This window comes from Meriones unguiculatus, chromosome 14 (assembly GCF_030254825.1).
Source record: "Meriones unguiculatus strain TT.TT164.6M chromosome 14, Bangor_MerUng_6.1, whole genome shotgun sequence".
In the NCBI taxonomy this organism is placed as follows: Eukaryota; Metazoa; Chordata; class Mammalia; order Rodentia; family Muridae; genus Meriones; species Meriones unguiculatus.
The window spans coordinates 36,363,164-36,382,563 of record NC_083361.1 but is presented as its reverse complement, the minus strand read 5'-3'; the positions used below and the strand labels follow the sequence as shown (position 1 = coordinate 36,382,563).

The window sequence follows — 19,400 nt, the reverse complement described above, 5'->3', positions numbered from 1 at the left end:
CCTTGTTGGAGGAGGTGTGTCACGGTGGGCAGGTAGAGGTGGGCTTAGAGGTTTCAAAAGCTCATGCCATTTCCAGTTAGTGCTCTCTCTCTCGCTCTCTCTCTCTCTCTCTCTCTCTCTCTCTCTCCCTCCCTCCCTCCCTCCTTCCTGTTTGTGAATCAGATGTAAGCTTTCTGAAGTGGACGTTTCTAATTTATTTGGAAATTCAGTTGTATCATGTGAATGTTTTTTGTTTTGGTCCCAAGTATGGGCTGTAGGAATGTTTTTCCCATCTGGAAAACAACCCCCATCACGCACAGAAGGAAAACAGCCCCTTTGAGAGGGCTTCTGTTGCTGATCAGCTGAAAGCTACCCTCAGCAAGGGGTGTGGTTTTTGTGAGCTGCAAAACATCCTTGTGTAGATTATATAAAGAAGCCCACAGACAGTGATAATGCTTTCTGCATCTCTACTTTTCTGCATTCCTAAGGTTCACATCCTCCGCTGGTCTTCGAAGAGAGAAACACTCCAGGGAACTTCTTGGGCTGCTTTGGCAGAGTTTTGTCACTTTGGTGGACTCATGCATTTGGGTGGAGTCTAGCCGCTTCTACTGAATTGTTCTGCTGCTGAGTGTTGCTGCTTTGTTGTTTGACTAGACTGCTGGCATCCTGATGACTGAGTTTGATAAACCTAAAGAACCAGGACCCTTACCAGCACGAAGTAGATAAAAGAGGTTTACAGCCCATTTCCCTGCTAATCTACCTTCTAAGGTCCTGGGGTTGGAAGGGAGATAAAGGAGTTTAAGAACCTTAAATAAAATAAGTATTTGGAAAAAAAATTAAAGCCTTAGCTACTACTTCAGCACCATACCTGCCTGCCTGCTGCCATGTTCCCTACCATGTGTCTAAAATGATGACATGACTACTACATGGTATCATTAAAAGGAAAGTTTTTATTGCAGATATGAAGGAGAACAGCCAGAGGTATCTGGAAGAGTCCAAAGCAGAGAGAGAAAGTAGTAGACTGAACCCAGTCAGCAGACTGGCCCTGGCTATGAGAGAAGCATGAGCAGAGAAGAGAGAGAGGAAGAGGGTAGACAGAGCGAGAGGTGAAGACAGAGAGTATGGGGAAGAGAGAGAGTGCCTAGGTGAAATAGCAGAGTGATAAGAAATGAGTAGCTGGTGGGAAGGACACTCCTGAGCTGGAAGATGTTTGGGGGGTGGGGGAAGAGATGCTGAGAGGAGTTAGGATGTAAGCATGGACTCTGAAATGTGCATCAGGTTTTACTGAAGGAGCCTGAAGGCCAGCCTGCCACTTTGCTGTGCTAACAGGCCCCACAGACAGCCATTTGCCTCTTTGACCAGTGATGAGGGGAATGGCTCCTTTTATTAGAAGGCACCTGTTCTTGAGGAATGCTGGCTTTTGAGGAAGTGGAGTTTCCTTTGGACATGACACCATGATGATTGTTGCCTGTGAGCCCCAAATTAAGTGCTTTCTTTTATAAATTGCTTTGGTCATAGTGTCTTGTCACAACAATAAAAAAGTAACTAAGACAGAGTTCTTGTCTAAAAAAAAAAAAAAAAAAAAAAAGTTTAGCCATGGTCTAGAGAGATGGCTCAGCAGTTATGAAAACTTATTTTTGCAGAGGATGGGAGTTCAACTCCCAGCATTCACAAGATGGCTCACAACCATCTATAACTCCAGTTCCAGGAGATCCAATGCCTTCTTTTGACCTCTTTGGGCACTAGGCATGCACATGGTTTACATACATACATGTAGACACAACATGCGTAAATAAATATATACATCTAAAATTAGCTGTAACAAATGAATAAAATAGACATTCAGATAAGCCTTATGAAGTGCTTTGAAGAGATATGCTTATTTGGGGTATGGTTGTTGTGGATCAAATCACTGGGCTTCAGATGCTGGATAAGCAGCTGAAGTACCTCTTCAACCAAGGCAGACCTGACCTCCAGGTTCTCCCAGCATCCCTCAGTCCCTATCTGCTGCAGAAAGTGGATGGCACTCTACCCCGAAGCCCAGGAGCAGGGCTTCTCCTTCCCCAGAGGCTCTTCACTATATAATCCAGATATTTTGGTTCCCCCCCTCCTCATGTCTCTCTCTCTCACCTTCCTTCCTTCTGCATTGTCCCCTCTCTTCTCTCTCTCCTTCTTTCTGTGTTTCCTCTCCTCTCTCTCCGCTTTTCTGTCTGTGTACGCAGACACTAGTGGCCTGCTCACAATAAACCTGCTTTTATATACTTCAACTTATCTCATTTCACCACATCAAGGAAGCTAGGCAAACCTGGGGCCTCCTGTATGCAAAGCAAGTTACTCTACCAACTGAATTATAACCCCAGCCCAGATATGCTAATTCAGACGAAAACAATTCTCAGGCTTCTTGTTAAAATAAGAAATCAAGTGAGTCATAGCTTTTAATTGCTTTCTCCCAGCATGTATTTGGAAGAAGAGCAAAATGCCCCTCAGGGTCTTTTGTCTTGATGGAGCTGATTTGTCTTACTTCTTGGGAATATAGAAAATAAAATCAACAAATTATCAGAGAGTAAAATCAATTATAACTACAGGTGTTTCTTTGAGAGTAATTTTCACAAGATGAGGCAGTAATCTTTAAAGGCCTGAGACACCCACAAGACCCTTGTATTCAACGAGTCTGTGTATAGATTTACTCAACAGAAATAGTAACATCATGAATATTCATGTCATTCTCCGTACTGTACCAGAAAACAAGATTGATATTTTTGGGAATGTTCTCAACTCAACACCTTATCAAATCAATTCCTTAAATTAGTTTTATGACTCAGAAAAACATTCTTTTTCCTAATGTAGTATTAAGAAAAAGGATGACTTTTTTTCTAGACAGAGTTTCTCTGTGTAGCCCTGGCTGTCCTGGAACTCACTCTGTAGACCAGATTGGTCTCAAACTCAGAAATTTATCTGCCTCTACCTCCCAAGTGATAGATGATTCTGCTATGGGCATTCTCTGCTGGCAAAATGATCCAGTCCAAGCTAGATTATATAAAAACAGGTTTATTGGATGCAGCTCTTGGTCAGGTTCCCAGGCAAGGGGTCATGGAAGTAGGCGTGGAAAGGGGCAGAAGGAAGAGAGACAAAGAGAGAGAGATGCAGTGGGAGAGGGAGATCAAAATGCTCAGATCATATAGAAAAGAGCTTCTGGGAGAAGGGAAGCCCAGCTTGAAATTAATTTCTGGTTTCTCCTGGGCTGAGAAGTTCAGCATAGAGGGTGGAGTGTGCCAACATGCCCTGTAACAGGTAGGGACTGAGGCATGCTGGGAGAACCTGGAGGCCAGGTCCAATTTGGTTGAAAAGGCACCTCAGCTGCTTGTCCCAGGTCTGAAGCTCAATACCAGTGCTGGGATTAAAGGTGTGTGCTGCCACCACCCAGCCCCTATATTGGCTACATTTCTTTTGCTAACAATGAGCATTTTTTTATTTATTGTGTTTACTCATTTATGGGGGAGTATATTGTGCCACAGTGCACATTTGGAGGCCAGAAGACAACCTCAGAGAATCAGTTCTCTCCTTTTACTGTATGAGTACCCCCCACACCCAAATAAAGTCATCAGGCCTGTGGCAGCAAGCACCCCAACACACTGGCCTGGACATGTACATTTCAAACACCAGAATCTGCAATTGCTTCAGTCAACTAAAATGTTCTGTTAATACTGTTTCAACAGTAGGGATGGAGGAGGGGCCGAGCAGCATTTGGCCTGTTCAAAGTGGAAAGTGAGGCTCGACGCTGGTGGCAGCAGTGGCTCGTGCCTTTAACCTCACCGTGAGCTTCCAGAGATTCTCTTGTCTCTTCCTGCCATCTTGCTGTAGGAACACTAGGACTACAGGCATGCATCTTACCCATATCAGTCTTACTATGGGTTCTGGGCAATTCCAAGTCAGTTCTTCATGCTTGCCTGCCAAGCACTTTACCCACTGAGCCATCCACCAAGCCCAACAGTCCTCATCATATGGATTGCATATATCAGCTCTTTTTCTCTTCAGAGCTAGAGGCAAATGCTATTGAACTTGTCCATTGAACATCGTATCCAATAGGACACTATTGAGCATAGCACCAGGGCATGGTGGGAAGGAACAGCAATGATGGATAGGGCCATTTTTATATTCTATAAGGGCACAGTTGTGCTTTATATTTGTTATGGCTAGTCTTGGTTGTCAGACTCACCAGATCATCTAAGAGAAAAGGTGCTGGGCACATCTATAAGAGATTTTCTTGACCAGATATTTGAAAGAGAAAGATCCATTCTTTCACTGTGGGTGATTCAGATGGCAATTTTTTAAAAGATTTATTTATTTATTATGTATACGGTGTTCTGCTTGCATGTGTATGCGCATGCCAGAAGAGGGTGCCAGATCTCACTATAGATGGTTGTGAGCTACCATGTGGTTACTGGGAATTAAACTCAGGACCTTCTGGAAGAACTGCCAGTGTTCTTAACCTCTGAGCCATCTCTCCACCTCCAAATGGCAAATGTTTAAAAAGGTCCAAGCACACTCTTTATTTTACTTTCTACTGGCCTGCCTTCACATCCTTTTAAAGCATTTTTACTATTTTTAATTATGCATATGTGTGTGCACCTGCATGTGGGTATGTACATGTGGGTGCAGTGCCCATGGACACCAGAAGAGGGCGATAGATTCTCCTATAGCTAGAATGACATGCACTTGTAAGACTCTTGGATCCTCTTTAAGAACAGAAAGCACTGTTACCTGCTGAGCCAGGTCTCCAGCAACAAGGCACACATCTTGTAACAAGGGCCATAATATGAGACCTGAACATCTCACCATGCTAAATGTTCTTAGGAGACTCCTTGGTCCAGCATGCTTGAGACCACTAAATTGGAACACACTACTTTCTTCTTGTCTCCAGCTCTGAGATATGTTGTTTCCTCTACCTATAGTTTTCCCACCTAACTGTTTGACTGACTAATATTTGTGCTTCTTCCAGAAATCTGTTTGAAAACCATTTTCTCTCTTGAGTGTGGTGTAACACTCCTGTTATCCCAGCGCTTTAAGAGCCCAAGGAACAGGATCTCTGGTTCAGGATGGTCTGACTTACATGATGGAGAGAGCCCGTCTCAGAAAAAAGATCTTCACGGGCTAGTGAGGTGGCCCAGAAGATAAAAGTGCTCGCTGCCAAGCTTGACCCAGAGGGATTGCTCCCTTAGACTCACGTGGTAAAAGAACAGAACTGACTCTGACAAGTTGTCCTCTGACCTCCACATGTTCATCATGGCACATGCATGCACCCATGTGCACACACACACATAAATAATAACATGTAATTTAAAATTTTAAAGCACACACAAAAAGAGAAGCATGTGAGAGAGAGAGAGAGAGAGAGAGAGAGAGAGAGAGGATTCTTTCCTCAGTAAAGACTTCTGTGACACTACTTACTGGAAGTTTTTGTTTGTTTTTGTGTATTTGTTCTGAGACAAGGGTTTGTACACCTCAGGCTAGCCTCAAACTCTGTAAACAGGGAGGTTGACCTTGAACTCCCAATCTGTCTTCCTCCACCTCCAAAACACCAGGATTACAAGCATGTGCCACCTGACTTCCTCTGCTACACCTGTATGACCTCACCAGCGTTATCACTGTCCTTTTACTGCCTTTCTGAACAGTTCTTCACAACAGCCAAAACCAAGGGTAACTCTCCTTCCTCTCAGTTTATCCATCAATTCTCTCACTAAAATGAAACACATGAGGGCTCAGCGTGAGAGCATTTGTCGAGCATTGAAAACACAAAGAAAAAGAATCTCACACTGTCTTGAGTCCTTTAATGTTTCCGCATCATAAGTGTGGGAGGAAAAACAACATGATGTGCTAATGAGTGCCTTCAGGTCTGACAGGGGTTGTTTTTACCAGATTCTCTGATGCTTGGGAATTCAGAGATGTCAATTATAACACTGTTACCTGGGCAACCGAGAATCAAGGGGGACCACCATCTCTAATGCCATTGGACGCCTGCAAGGTTATTTTGTGGGACTTATGCTTCAAATGATGGAGTCATAGAAGCAAAACAGGTAATGCATTGACAACTGTAATTAACATTCATAGTTCTCCACACTACAGGGAACTACAGAGCACAGTTATAGTCTTTTAGATATTTTTAGTTTATTGTTTTATGAAATTGAACTCAAGTTATAGTTTCATGGCATGAGAGTCTATCTCTTTATCCTCATCCCTCCCCTCCTTTCTCTTCCCCTGCCCTCTTCCTCTGCTCCTCTTTTCTCTTCTTTCATCCTCTCTCACCATAGTTGTGAAAACAAAGGGAGGGGAAGATAGCATAGAGGATAGAGGCCTCTGGTGTCCAGTCTAATGACCTGAGTTTAAGCCCCTGGTCCACTTGGTGGAAAGAGAAAATCAACTCCTGAGGGTCATCCTCTGACCACAACACATGCTCTGCGACACAGGCACACACACACACATACATGTACACACAACATAAACAATTTTAACAAATTCCAAGCAAGAATTTCTTCTTAATCTCTACTTTATTGTATTGGTAGTACTACATTTGTTTAGTATGTTGGTCTGTGAGTGAGTGTGTGTGTGTGTGTGTGTGTGTGTGTGTGTAAGTCCGAGAACAATTTACAGAAGCTTGTTTTCTCTTTCCCCCATATGATTCCTGGAAATGGTGCTCAGGTCATCAGACTTAACAGCAAATACCTTTACCAATGAGCCATCTTTTTGGCTCATGTTCCTTGAACTACTTATAGCTAGATACAAAGACTTGATTGTTTTTATTTTTTTTCTAAGATTTTACTTATTTAAGGTATGTGTGCTCTATCTGCATGTACGTAGGCATACCACAAAAGGGCATCAGATTCCAGTATAGATGGCTGTGAGCCACCATGTGGTTGCTGGGAATTGAACTCAGGACATCTGGAAGAGCAGCCAGTGCTCTTAACCGCTGAGCCATCTCTCCAGCCCAATACAAAGACTTGAGAAGATCCAGGTGGTAGTGGTGTGTGCATTTAATCTCAGCACTCCAGAGGCAAAAGCAGGTGGATCTCTGAGTTCGAGGCCAGCCTAGTCTACAGAGTGAGTTCCAGGACATACAGGGCTGCACAGAGAAACACTGTCTTAAAAAAAAATAAATAAATAATAAAAAAAAGACTTGAAAAGAATTTTTTTTTTCAAACATGGCCTCACTGTGTACTAGGCAGGCCTTGAAACCTTCCTGCCTCCATTTCCTGAGATAGAAGATTACAGACATGTGCTGTACCAGACATAGAGGTTTGAACTTTTGGAAACCAGAACTTTGTATAGGCTAGACAAGTGCTCTTATATCACAGAGCCACAGACACCCACAGCCCCTCACTTGAGGACTCTAGGCAAGTCTAGAGAAGAAACAGAAGTTTGGGCTGTCAGTTTCCTGTTAACCCTGCCTCGAAAACATACACCATGAAAATGGAAGTCAGAGGCAGAGAGGCAGGGAGTTCTCTGAGTTTGAGACCAGCCTGGTCTACATAGTGAGTTCTAGGACAGCCAGAGTGCCAGAGCTAAATAGAGACCCTGCCTCAAAAATCCAAACACACAGCCAGGCGGTGGTAGCACACTTCTTTAATCCCAGCACTCAGGAGACAGAAGCAGCCAGATCTCTCTGAGTTCAAAGCCAGCCTGGTCTGCAGAGTGAGTTCCAGGACAGCCAGGGCTACACACAGAGAAACACTGTCTTAAAAAACCAAAGCAACAACAACAACAAAACAAAACAAAACACACACACACACAGAGCCCAATGTCTGTAGCCTACTTTGTAGACCCTACTGCCAAGGTGCTCTAGCTAGAGCAAACAGGCATTTCTACATTCTTGCAGCTCCAATCTGCAGTATATCAGCAACAGGAAGTGAGGGACAACCTTGTGACAGCATTGTGGGTGATCGGAGAGGCAAAGAAAACTGTTTCTCTAACCACAGTGAATCTGGCACTAAATGGCTAGATCAGGAGAGACTCTAGTTGTATGCAGACACTGACTAAAGTGTCCGAAAATTAGACTTAGTTCTGCACTAAGTCCCTGGACTCTGTGCAGACCCATCAGTTAAGGGCTCTGTCCCCCAAGACTGGGCCCACATCTAGCGTTAGTTGTAAAAGGTGGGTTTCCCTGACACTTGCACTTCTGCCTCACTTGGCTACAGATCCAATCAATACCCCTTGTCATCTCAGCTGCCATAAGGGCTCAAGGACCTCCGAAAAACAGTCTCCTGACTATTGCAGTTTAGTATAAAAAAATAAGTGGAGTTCTGTGAGAATGACACAGCGCAGTGATTAGGGGAGGACACATCAGGTGATGAGGGAAGGTATGGATGGGGTGGGCTTAGGGAAACAATGACTGAAATGCATTATATACAAATATCACATCGTCAGCATCTAGAAATAAATAAACAAGGATAAGGCGGCCCTGGTGGTTGGAGGCTAAGGCAGAAGTATTAAGAATTCAAGGATTGCCTAGGGTACAAAGTGATTGCCTAGGGTTCAATGCCAGGCTGGAAAATTTAGGAAAACCCTGTCTAAAAAAAAAAAAAAAAAAAAAAAGCTTAAAATGTTTGGGGATATAATTCAGAAGATGAGTATTTGCTTAGGATAATGTCCTGGGTTCTGGGGCTGGTGAGATGGACTGCAGGTAAAGGCACTTGACACTTGACACCAAGCCTAGTGACTGAAGTTTGATGCCTGGGCCCACATGGTGGAAGGAAAGAACCAGCTTCCACATGTGCTCCCATGTACACACACACACACACACACACACACACACACACACACAATCAACCTGGATTTTTTAGACCCTGACTGTGGCTGGAGCCATGGCTCGGTGGCTAACAACGCTCTTGCAGAGCAGTAGAGCTCAGTTTCTAGCACACATTTGGGAAGTCCACAGCTCCAGGGAAATCCATTGACTCAGGATTTCTGGGTATTCGAATTCACATGTACATACTCACAGTCATAACCCATCATTCACACACACATACCATAGTGTAAAAATAAATTAAAATTTATTTTTCAAAGATTTTGGTGAATTCCATCTCCAAAACCACAAAGACATAATAGTGATAACTGCGTGTTGTGGATGTTATTATCAGGGGTGCAAAGCTATCTTTGGCTGCATAACAAGCTCCAGCCTGAAATACATGTTGTTTTTAAAGAATTGTTTATTTTATGTCTATGGGTGTTTTGCTTGCGTGTAAATCTGTGAACCATGTGCCTGCAGTATCCATGGAGCTTCACAAGAACTACGGTTACAGTTGTGGGCCACCATGGGTACAATGGGAACCAAACCTGGGTCCCTTGAGAAAGTACCAAGTGTCCTTCACCACTGAGCCATTTCTCCAGCCTCATTTTTGTCAGCTAAAGTCTTAAATAGTCCAGGCTGGCCTTGTACATTCTATATAATCTGGAATTACCTGGACCCCTGATCCCCCTGCTTCTCTCTCCCAAATGCTGGCGTTACAGGCTGGGCTGCCACACCCAGTTTTATGAGGTGGTAGGGATCGAACCCAGGGTTTGCATCATCCTGCGCATGCACTTACTGAGAGATAGGCCCAGTTCCATCCTGGAATACACAAAACTCTGTCTCAAAAGAAATTAGAAGAAAGATATTCTCTCCCCTCACCCCTCTGTAGTCTTCCTACAGCAAGAAGGCAGCCATCTACAAGCCAAGAATAGCCCTCACCAAAACCCCATGATGTGGGACAAATACCCAGGCCTTGGACCACTAGTCCTACTGTCTATGATGCATAGGGCAGGCTGGGATGGATGCAGAAACACAAAAATAATAGCACTGATTAACTGCTAGGAGAAGATTTGAGCCCCACAGAAGTGAGAGGCTGTGTAGGATTTCCTTCCCTGGGGAGATACAAATAACCGTCACCACCATTTTTCAAAGATCCCAGCAGCAAGCCAAATACAACTTCACTGAAGTTGACTTGGGAGACCATGGAATTATTATGCTCACTTACAAAGCACAGGTGAGGGGGTGCAGGCAGGAGCATTGAAGATGCCAACGCAGAAGCATTAGAAAGTCTGTTCCTAGCATGGATGATGGCTCCTCCATGGCTGCGTAGATGGAGCATCCCTCAGTTAGGCCCCAGATTCTATACAGCCTCTCCACGAGACACCTGCCTCAGGCCACCACATGCAGTTATGGCGGAACTGCATAGAGAACACCTCAGAGGAGCAAATGAATACTCAAGTGAGGGTCCCATGACCCTCTCATTCTATGAGGGAATGTCAGCAGTCCATGGCCCTGATTGTGACTGACACTTACAAGTAAACAAGCTGATCTAATGATGATTTTGATTGTTCTCCTCAGAGGACATAGGCCTACAACACTGGTAGAGAGCACCAACAGGACACTGTACCCCTTAGCATTCACACACCTACACACAAATGATAGACCTGCCACTGCTTCCAGCACTGCCTGTCACTGTACTCAGGGCATGGGACAGCTGGTGTGGAAGGTTTTCAATTACACTTTCTATTGTGAGAACAGCATCAGCACCTGTCATAACCCATTGTCCAGAACAGACAATACCAGCAACTCTGGTCTTAATCACGCCTGTGTATGTGGTCTGCGTTCTAGCGCTGATCAGAAATCAGCCACAGGGTGGCAGTAGCATGCTAACAGTTTACCTTGGATGCGATTTTTGACAGATTTGTGCAGAAGCCTCTCCTGGCTGGAGGAAACAAGCAAGTGAGGGAGGAACCAATCTGAGGAATTAATCCAGCCTCAGGTCAAAGGTTCTTTCCTGTTATCATTAGGGTCAGTCAGGACATTTCGGCAAAGAGTTGACTGACTCCCTCAAGTTGCCCTCTGGTCTCTTCTACATGAAAGCTATGGCATGCATGTAAATATGTAAACACACATGTACACACGCACACAATAATGAAGCAAATACATAAATAAATGTAAAACAGAAGAGAAGTCATACAGGGGACTGATAACGTACCTAAGCAGGTAAAGGTGCTTTCCTTGCAAACCTGAGTCTTAGCCTTAGAACCCACGTAAAGAAAGAAGGAGAAAACTGGTTCCACAAAGTTGTCCTTTGACTTCCACATGTGGTCCGGCATGTACATGTGCACGTACACACATGTATACTGATAATAAATAATAAATATTCTTTAAATTAATAAAAAAATAAGTGTGATAAGGTGATGCACAGCTTGTAATCCCAGCACTCCAGGAGGCAGAGGCAGGCCGATCTCTGTGAGTTGGAGACCAACCTGGTCTACAAAGTGAGTCCAGGACAGCCAATGCTACACAGAGACACCCTGTCTTGAAAAACCAAAAAATAAGGTCAAATATATACTACAGAATAGTGGAAGACCTGAAGGCTGTAAGCCTTCTCTAGAGCCATGTCCAGTATGCAAAGTAGGGGACCCCTGGAAATGAAAATGTCCTCCAACTTGCAAGGGAAAGCTAGCCTCCATCCAAAGACCTCATGTGCCTGCCACGCCCACCTAAGAAGACAAATGTTCCTGACCTTCTTTCTAGACCATAAGGAGTCCAGTAGAAAAGTACTCTGTGAGTTGGAGGCCAGCCTGGTCTGCAAATCCAGTCCTGGACAGAGAAGTATACACAGAGGAAACCCTGTCTCAAAAATAAAAACAAACAACAACCCCTCTTACCCCCTTTTTTCCCAGCTGGAACCATGGAGGCTGTGCCAGAGAATAAAAAGAAGGTTCCTGCTGTGTCAGAAACCCTTAAGAAAAAGCAAAGGAATTTCGCAGTTGAAGGTGAAGTGCCTGCGAAAAAGCTTTGCTGAAGAAGCTGTGGAAGCCAAGGAGGAAGCTCATCTACATGAAAGCCAATCACTATCACAAGGAGTACAGGCAGACCGAACTGAGAATTGGATGGCCAGGATGGCGAGGAAAGCTGGGAACTTCTACGTGCCTGAAGAAGCAAAATTGGCGTTTGTCACCAGAATCTGGGGAATCAACGGTGTAAACCCAAAAGTCGGCAAGGTGCTACAGCTTCTTGTCTCTGACAGATCTTCAATGGCACCTTTGTTAAGCTTAACAAGGGTTCGATTACATTGTGTGGGGCTACCCCAACCTACTGAAGTTGGTGAATGAGCTCATCTACAAGCAAGGCTACGGAAAAATCAACCAGAAGAAAATTGCCTTGACAGATAATTCCTTGATCTCTTGGTAATTTTGGCATCATCTGTATGGAGGATCTAATTCATCAGATCTACACAGTTGGAAAATAACTTCCTGTGGCACTTCAAACTGTCTTCTCCACGAGGTGGAATGAAGAAAAAGACAACTCATTTTGTGGAAGGTGGAGATGCTGGCAACAGGTAAGACCAAATAAACAGGCTTATTAGACAGATGAACTAAAGAATTGTTCATGGTGTTTTTGTAATCTGGTCAGATAATAAATAGTCACAGCTGGAAAAAAACCAAAACAAAACAAAAAATTAATTGGTTCACCACAGTGGCAATTTTGGTGAGTCATGCCCCATCCCACCTGTGTTGTATAATTTGCATCTCCCCTGGAAATTTCAGTCACACAACACTCCTTTACTGCCAAATCTAACCCCAAGGCCCTTCTACAACATTCCTGAATAGAAACCACTAACCTAGACTCAGATAGTAGACCAGATTTGCAAGATCCACCTGCCCTCCCACCCCAGCTTGCCCAGCCTGAGGCTGGTTCACAGATGGTATAGTTTTATAGAGGCTTTCAGAGAAAATGACAGTGAGCCTCTCTCTCTTTCTCTCTCTCTCTCTCTCTCTCTCTTACACACACACACACACACACACAAATGAAATGAAATTAAAAATAAAACAAATAAAAAAGCATTCTGGGATCTTGCAAAATGGCTCAGTGGGGATAGAGGTGCTGTGGTGGTTTGAAGAAAAATGGCCTCCACAGGCTCATATATTTGAATGATTAGTCATTGGGAATGGAACTATTTGAGAAGGATTAGGACTATGAGGCATGGCCTTGGAGTAGGTTGTTGGGGGAACTTTATCTACTGGGCATGGGCTTGAAGATTTCAAAAAGTTCAGACCAGGCACAGTGTTTCTCTTTGTCTAGATATAGCTTTCAGCTACTGCTGTATCACCGTGTGTGCTGCCATGCTCCCCATCATGATAATAGACTAAACCTCTGAAATTGTAAGCAAATCTTCCAATTAAATACTTTCTTTCATAAGAGCTGCCATGGTCATGGTGTCTCTTCACAGCAATAGGACAGCCACTAAGACAGGTGCTTACCACCAACACTGACAACATGAGTTTTATCTGTGGGACCTACTTATAATGTGGAGAAAACCAAGTCCCCAGAGCTCTCTGACCTCCATGCTGTGGTGTGAGAGTGAAGAATGCAGTCTACCACTAGGTGGAGACAAGCCATCATCTTCTCCCTTCAGGGTTAGTGATTGAGAAGGTCAATCACGCAGGCCAACGTTTACCCGAGGAAGGCGGCCCATGTTAAATCATGCTAAAGGAAGGGGAATAATAATTATCCCTTTAATGAGATACTGTACTTTTTCTGCCTTCCCAGAATTCCTGCTCTGACAGAATTCCTACAAGCTACCCTGAGATTCAGCTGGGTCTGCATACCTTTCTGAATCCTGACTTTTTCTACTTTGTCTTTTTCTTTTGGATAGTGGCCAGATCCTAAATGCTTTTCCTGGTGCTTGGGCTTCCTTGCTTTCCCTCTAAAGCTACCCTCCGTACTATCTGGCCAGCCTCCATGCTGGGTCCATTCTAACAGCATGTCCTTGTTTCTCTCTTCTCCATTCTCTTCCTCTGAGCAGCTGCTGAGATTTATAGCTTGCCTGTCCTGAGGTTTTTCCTTTAAATTCTAATAAAATTTTCCTTGTAAGCTGAGTGCTGAACTTGGGTCCTCTGTAAGAGCACAAAGTGTCTTAGACAAAGCCATCTCTCCAGTCCCATGAGTGGCATTTTAAGTAAGACAGACTATGATAGTGTACAAGCACGTAGAAGTAAAAATTTAGATAATAAAATCTGAACATACTCACCATATACATGCATGTGTATATATTTTTGTCTGCCTGCCTGCCTATCTCTCTGTATGCATGTGTGTGTGTATAGTTTGGTTTTACACACAGACGCAGAGACACACACTATTGATAGATAGAAAGATAGATGATGTTTAAGGTTTGTTTTTCTTTTTCTTTCTTTCTTTCTTTTTTTTTTTTTTTTTTTTTTTTTGAGACAGAGTTTATCTGTGTAGTCTGGGCTGTTCTGGACTTAATCTGTATACCAGGCTGGCCTCAAACTCACAGAGATTCACTTGCTTCTGCCTCCTTGAGTGCTGGGATTGCAGGCATGTGCCACTGTGCCAGGCTTGTTTTTATCATTTTGAATCATGTCTATACACACAGATACCTGTTGAAGCAAGAGGCATTGCATTGATTGCCTGGAGCTGGAGTTGTAGGTGATAGGAGATACTTGACATGAAATCTGAGAACTGAACTTGAATTCTCTGCAAATGTGGTACCAGTGATTAACCCTAGAGACATCCCCCATCCCCCATATGCAGAAAGTTTGTATATAAGGTTGTGGTACTTTGTTCTTACTCTGCCCCTGTCCAATAATAAATATTAGAATATTTTTAAAATAAGGAAGAAAGGGAGCAGGCATGGGAAGGGAGAAAGAAAGAAGGGGGCATGGAGAATATTGATTTTCTGTCTTCCATGTGATGAGAATATGTTATGTCATTTAATTCTCACTGGAGCTGACATGGTTTGCCATTTCACACATGGAAACTCAGAGGCTTTTCCATATTGTTCAAGGTTACTCAGGGTAGCAGAGCTGGGAGTTCTCAAAACTGAAAGTTGGGTCAGGTGTGGTGGTATACACCTTATATGCCAGTACTTGGGAGATAGAAGAGGCAGATTTCTGTGAGTTCCAGGCTAGACTGGTCTACAGAGAGAGTTCCAGGACAGCCAAGGCTATATAGAGAAACCCTGCCTTGAAAAACTGAAGCAAATAAACAAACCACAAATCTGAATCTCCATTAAATGGAAAGAGAAGAGAGGAAGTTGAGAATCATACAAGCAGGAGAGTGTGCTCCACCAGATTGGGAGAAGTCAGCAGGAATGCTGAGTGATAGGAATTGCTTCCAGATCTGTGTGTATGATAATGACAAAACATTGTTTACTTAGATAAAAGAGAAAATTTTAATTAATAAAGTCAGGAGATACTGGGAGGCAGCCAGGCTTTGGTAAGTAAGAGACATAACAAGTTGCAAACACAAGCTGCAAGAATGGTTTGAGTTATTTTTACAGTGGTGAGGGCAGCCAAGAGCCTAGTGGGAAGCAGACCAAAAGCGACAGCTTCCAGTTCAAAGTTCTATTACAAGTGCTCTATTTACTTTTGCCCTGACAATGGATCCCTATTGAAGGTAATGCAATGATGGATCTAGAGGAGCTTGCAAATGTGGCTGTAGTTCAGGCAGGATCTCTGTTTGGTCTGTGTTTGGTCTACTTTGCGATAAGGTCAGAGGAGGAGTTAGAAAGGGTTTGGTTAGCAAGCAAGGGAGATGTCATGAAGGAAATGATGAAGCTTCTGCTTCCTGTCTGCCATAAAGAAGCTTCTTAGCCATATTGTTTTACTCCACGGCCAGCTCAGAAATAGGAATTCAAGTGACCATGACTGAATCCATTGAAACCAGAGCCCCAGATAAACAGTTCCTGTGTTGTGTCTGTTGGGTGTGTGGTTGAAGTGATACACAAAATGACAAATGCATCATCACTTCTAGAGATTCTCATCGACAAGACAGCATTAGGTCAGGAGCAACATAGCCCCATGCCTCCTAATCCAGTGTAAGGTGGTATGTGCAGAATAAGCATGTAAAACCTTAATGTAAATTCCAGGACAGTAAACACCCTTCAAAAAGAGTTTGCCAGCTGAGTATGAATGATAGCTTATACCTGTAATCCTGGCACTCAAGAAGCAGAGGCAGGAGCATTTATGCAAGTTCAAGTTATCTTACAGAATGAAACTCTGTTTCTAAAACACCAAAAATAACTACTAATTTAAATTTTTTCCAGGGGTCTGGGGTTGTAGTGTAGGGTTAAGTATTTGCCTAGCATGTACAAGGACATGGGTTCAATATCCTGCATTAAAAAAAATGGAAGAAAAATGAGGATTTTTGTTTGCTTGTTTGTTTTGAGATGGGGGTTCTCTGTGTAACCTTTGCTGTCCTAGACTCGATTAGTAGTCTAGGCTGGCCTCAAACTCACAGAGATCCACCTGCCTCTGCCTCCCTGTGTGCTAGGATTATAGGCATATGGGCCTATAATGGGCATTTTAATCCTATAGATTTGGGAGCCTGGAGAGATGGCTTAGCAGTTATGAGTACTGGCTACTCTTCCAGAGGACCTTGGTTGACTCTGTAACTCCAGTTCCAAGGGATCAGATGCCCTCTTCTGGCCTCCTCGGGGAGCTAGGCCTGAAGGTGACACATATACATGCAGGCAGGCAAACACTCACACGTGTAAAAACATAATTTGCCAGTTGCCAGCCAGGTGGCTCAGTGGGTAAAATGCTTGCCACTAAGCCAGACAGCTGGAGTTCAAACTCTGGACCTACAGGAAGGATATCTATAAAAGAGGGCAGGCCCAGAGTACAATCACAGCTGGCCCAAACTAGCTGAAAATCACAGGAGTAGGACTGTTTAACCTTGAGCTTTTGCTCATGGTTATTTGTTTGTTCGTGCTAAAACACAACCAAACAAAGTCTTCTTGACTCCACACACATGCTGAGGCATATGTATCACCACTTAAAATATATAATTATAAATTTTTGCTGAGAGTGGTAGAATGACCCTATGATCACAGAGTAGCCAGAAAGGAAAAGAGGGGAGGAGGATAAGAGGAAAGGTACAAGAAGGTGAAAGAGGTTTTCAAGGTAGGAAAAGTCACTAATATTAACTGAACATCATTTACCACAGGGCAGTCACTGCCTTTAATCCTTCAGCAAGTCTATAATGTGGTATTAAACCATTTAACAAACACACACAAAATACATAATTATATTATCCAAATCCCTGAGAGGTCTACAAGGAGCTACAGTGATTAAACTAGTGGAGTCTGGAGGCCACAGGATGTTCAAGAGGGGCTGGTCACAGAGGATCCCAGCTTCTCAGCCCATCTCCAGGCGTTCTCTCCTCACCAGGTGCCTAGAACCAGTTTTGCTGGGGCAGGAGGCCACCAAAAGCAGAGCTGCTGCTATACCAGTCAAAAGTAATTATGATGCCCAAGCATATGAGGATCAGGCCTGCCAGCCCCAAACGGATGAGGTTTCCCTGAGAATAGTCGGAGGAGCCAGAACCTGTAGGCCAAAAAGAGGGAGACAAGGTATGGGTCCTGTATCCCAGAGTCTTGGTGCTCTGACACACAGATGGAGCCATGTCTCCAGAGCCGCTGGGTCTGAAGGAGAAGAGGCAGAGCACCTCACCTTCGTAGCTGATGACCAGTGGCTGGCTGACCAGTGACAGAACATAGGGGGCGGAGGGCGTGTGGTAATAGCAGTTGTAGGTGCCAGGGGCATGGGCGCCGTTGAGAGGGAAGTCAGCCCAGGGCTGCACAGAGTCGACGTACTGCAGAGGGGTTGCCACGCCCACGCGGTACAGCGCAAAACTCATGCCTGGCATGTGGCCTGCACAGCGCAGGCTCACGTTGGCTCCTGGGGCCACCACAGGCCCAGGCAGTGCCACCAGTGATGGTCTGGGCAGCTGATCTGTGGAACACAGGCAAGGTCTTACTTAGGCATGCCGGCCGGCCTGCCTGTCTTCGTCCTCCCTGTCCTTCTCCCTTCTGCCTCTCTTCCCATCCACCAAACTCACCTTCCTCTCCTCATATGTTCAAGAATCTCTCAATCTGTTTTCCTATCGTTTCTCTCCTTGTGTATTCTTCCACCCCACCCCGACCCTCTGCCTTAGTCTCTCTCCGGTGCCCTTCTCCCATCCTCCCAGACCTCACCTGCCACCAGCAGTTCCAGGACATCACTAGACTGGGACCAGACACCGGGCCCCCAGTCTGTCCTGCTGTAGCGGCAGTGATAACTGCCTGTCTGGGTCAGAGTCACCTCCTCCAGGAAGAACTCAGCCAGCTCAATGGACACATTCCGGAGGAGCAGAGGGGTGACGACACCAGTTCTGAAGAGTGCAAATCTCCAGGCAGGTTGGGGTGCATGGCACTTCAAGGTCACATTGACTCCAGGAGTCACAACTGCAGCAGGATGAGCCATCAGCCATGGCTGGGGATATGAGGCTGCGGGCGCTTAATAAAGAAGCATGTTTGGGAGGCTGGAGAGATGGCTTAGTGGTTAAGAGTGTTGGCTGCTTTTCCAGTGGACCTGGGTTCAATTCCCAGCACCCACATGGCAGCTCACAACTGTCCATAACTCAAGTTCTAGTGAACACGGCTCCCTCACACAGACATACATGTAGGCCAAACACAAAATATACATTAAGAAAGGGGTGTTTGGGTCCTCAGAACTGTCCAACCCCAAAGCCCCAAATCCTAACTTGGATCTTTATGAAGGAAGGGAGGGCCCAGAGTACAACTATAGCTGGCTCAAACTAGCTGAAAATCACAGGACTAGGACTGTTTAGCTTTGAGCTTTTAGCGGTGGTTATTTGTTTGTTTGTGCTAAGGATCAAACCTGGAGTCTTATGAATTGTGGGTAACCACTCACTCTACCACTAAGATTTAGTGGTACATTAAGATGCAGTGATACACTATACCTTCTGTATTCTATTCTGTACACTATACACACTCAGACCTCCTCCATAAGCTTTGTTTGTTTGTTTGTTTGTTTGTTTGAGACAAGGTCTTGTACGGTGCTGGCCAGCCTAGAACTTACTATGTAGTGGAGAATGACCTTGAACTTCTGATCCTCCTAGATTATAAACCTGTGCTACCCATCAGGACCCTCCCATCTATGCAGTGCTGGGGACTGCTAGGCAAGCAACCTATCAGCTGAGGTACATCCCCAAGTCCTTCTCCACAATTTTAAGGCACAGCTTCAAAATGTCACACCAGAAATGGTTACTTTTGTTTCTATTTGCTATTATTGGTTTTTGTTTTGTTTTTGAGACAAAGCCTCATTATGTAGCATAGTTTGTTCCAGAGCACATTAGTGGTACAGGCTGGCTTCAAATTTGTAATCCTTCTGCCTCAGCTTCCCAAGTGCTGAGATGACAGATATATACACCACACTTAGATAGAAACAATTTATGGGCTCAGAGCAGTGGTGCATGCCTGTAATCCCAGCACTTGGAGAAGTAGAGGCAGGCAGATCTCTGAGTTCCAGGCCAGCCTGGTCTACAAAGTGAGTCCAGGACTTCCAGGGCTACAAAGAGAAACTCTGTCTCAAAACAAACAGAC

General features: G+C 44.4%; 1 protein-coding gene and 1 pseudogene across 7 annotated transcripts in view; one reads left to right on the top strand and one right to left on the bottom strand.

Moving 5' to 3' along the window:
* Nucleotides 1–19,400, bottom strand: part of Oscar (osteoclast associated Ig-like receptor) — a 54,151-nt gene that overhangs the window by 30,294 nt on the left and 4,457 nt on the right. The window contains exons 3-5 of one of the 7 annotated variants that reach the window (XM_060367195.1): nt 17,991–18,290; nt 17,467–17,748; nt 16,948–17,340 (exon numbers count right to left, since the gene is read on the bottom strand). The exons of the other annotated variants lie outside the window; for them this stretch is intronic. Of the exons in view, the coding sequence (XP_060223178.1) occupies nt 17,189–17,340; nt 17,467–17,748; nt 17,991–18,290 (734 nt within the window). The 3' untranslated portion in view covers nt 16,948–17,188. Of the gene's footprint in view, nt 1–16,947; nt 17,341–17,466; nt 17,749–17,990; nt 18,291–19,400 lie in introns of those variants that run through there. 7 annotated transcript variants of the gene reach the window in all.
* LOC110555992 (large ribosomal subunit protein uL30-like) lies at nt 11,679–12,369 on the top strand (annotated as a pseudogene).